Source organism: Micromys minutus (assembly GCF_963924665.1).
Source record: "Micromys minutus genome assembly, chromosome: X".
NCBI lineage: Eukaryota > Metazoa > Chordata > Mammalia > Rodentia > Muridae > Micromys > Micromys minutus.
Window position 1 is genome coordinate 116400334 of NC_137970.1, and position 2383 is coordinate 116402716.

At 50.1% G+C, this 2383-nt stretch overlaps 1 protein-coding gene across 1 annotated transcript; it reads left to right on the forward strand.

The window, feature by feature from the left end:
* Window positions 1–794: 794 nt before the first annotated feature.
* LDOC1 (LDOC1 regulator of NFKB signaling) lies at window positions 795–1247 on the forward strand (the record flags this gene model as incomplete). The annotated part of the gene is made up of 1 exon (XM_080910239.1): window positions 795–1247. The coding sequence occupies one exon, from the start codon at window positions 795–797 to the stop codon at window positions 1245–1247; it is 453 nt and encodes a 150-aa protein (XP_080766365.1).
* Between the last annotated feature and the right edge of the window lie 1136 nt (window positions 1248–2383).

Below are 2383 nucleotides of genomic sequence, written 5' to 3' on the forward strand. Positions count from 1 at the left end.
AGACAGGAGGGAAGGGACAGGAGGAGGTACGGGAGGTAGAACAGTAGGAGGGAGGACCAGGAGGGAAATAAAATCTGGAGTGTAAAAATAAAATAAAACAAAAGAAGAAAAAATGGGCACATTAAAGAAGGAGGAGGAGGAAGAGGAGGAGGAGGAGAAAAGGAGGGAAGGAAAGAAAGGAAGGAAGGACAAGGAAGGAAGAAAGAAGAAAGATAAGAGGAAAGAAAGAAAGAAAGAAAGAAAGAAAGAAAGAAAGAAAGAAAGAAAGAAAGAAAAGAAAGAAAGAAAAAGAAAGAAAGGACTCAGAAGAAGTTGGTGGCCACAGGCCCACAAGAGAACACTGTATTGGATGAGCAGACTGACTGGAGAAAAGTTTCAGCTGGAGCAGGCCAGCCCTGAGGGCAGACCTCCACTGTGGCAGTCTCCGCTTCCTCCTCCTTCCTTCCTCCAGGTGGAAGACGTGGTGGGAGCCCAAGGCGATGCTCTCTGGGTTACACCCTTCTCCTGGGCCAAGTCCACTTTGACCCTTGTCCCACCCTGGCCACGCCTCCATGACATCCGCACCCCTCCCAGCCACACCTTCCTCACCGCGCTGCACCACCGGGCTGGTTTCAAAAGTGACCTTGTGGGTGGAGCTTCTGCGACTTGCTGGGACCCCTCTATATATTACACAGGGTCAGCGCTCCTCCGAGGACTCGCACTTCCTGCTCTGTCTCTCTCTGCATCTCCGCGGAGCCTCTCCGATCTGAGATCTGAGCCCGGGCCCGGACACGGGACCTTCCGACCGATTAACCATGGTGGAAGAGCTGCTGATGCTTCTGCTCGTGCTTCTGGAGAGGTACCACGCCCTGTTAATCGAGAACAACCAGCTCCTGAAGCAGCTGCGACTGCTGGTGTGTGAGCGCGCCCGGCTGCTGCGCCAGGTACGTCCGCCAAGCTGTCCGGTGCCCTTCCCCTCACGGTTTAGCGGCGAGAGAGGCCGGCTCCCGGAGTTCATTGTGCAGACCATGTCTTACATGCTTGTGAATGAAGAGCAGTTCTGCAATGATGCCATGAAAGTGGCATTCTTGATCAGCCTCCTCTCCGGGGAAGCGGAGGAGTGGGTGATGCCTTACATCGAGTCTGATAGCCACATCCTTGGTGATTATCGGGCCTTCGTTGATGAGATGAAGCAGTATTTTGGTTGGGATACCGACGACGAAGATGATGGTGATGATGGTGACAACGAAGAGGAGAATGAGAATTAGGCCTGAGCACCCTTAAGCATAAAGGTGAGGGGCCTTCACGACTTTTTCTTCCCATCCCCACCCGCCACTCCCGCTGCTCTAGAGCACTCTCCCTTTGGGTTGTCTCCCTCTTCCCTGCCAGTCTGTTTGCTCCATCATTCCCTTTAGTGCTCAACTTTGTTCCAGTTACCTTGCTCTGAAACTCAGTTTGACCTCAGGCACTTATCCTAATCTGAACTGTGTTTCCACTTCCAGCCATTTTCCAGGTCCCTATTAGAACTGGTCAGAGCACCTGCATTCCTGCTGCTGACTTCCACTGGAACTCCGGGCAGACCTCCATCTGTTCAGAAGGAAGCGGACCCCTGATGTTTCATCTCCACTCACGGAATTTCATCTGAAGCCATCCACTTCTCAAGATAAGGACCAAGAAGACGGCGGTGTTGCCACACCCATTCAGACTGTTTCGGACAGCTCACCAACCCCTGAAGGGGCGGGCCAGTCTTTACAGCCTGGTTAGCTCTGAACCTATTCCCAGGTTCCGCGCCTCTGTAGACTAGACTGATGTGCCTGTGGGACAGTTAAAATGTCAACATTTCTTTTCTCCTATGCATCAATTTTGCACAGCTCTTTTCTTTTCAGAACTGCAGCAGTCTCACAGATGTATACACGTGGACAATGAGTACTAAAATAAAAGCAAACAGACAGGCATTCAGCCCAGATCCTCTCTAATACTTGAAAAAAGCAATGTAATCCTTTGCAATAAATATTAAGCACTGCAAAACTAGAAGCAAACGTTTGTCTTTTCATGGTTAAGTGCCCCCATTGGATCTTGCCACTCACCTCCATTATTCCATTGCAATTGGGGAACTTGGTTCAATCCCAGTATTCTCACTTTGATTTATAGGCTCCAGAAGGCCCTGTCATGGGGCTTTTAAAGCTTTGGGGAAGGAGCATTGTCTGGAGCTTCCAAAGTGGCATATAAAGGGGTGGCTGGGTAGGGGTCAGGTCATCTTAAATTTGGTCACTTTGGATAAATAAAGGGGCATAATTACTATTTAGACCGACAATGGAGGCATATTACTGGGTACAGTAAAGTTTCTAAACGTGGCAGGGAAGTTTTATCCGTTGTCCTCACCTGTGGGTGGCCATGGATCTCA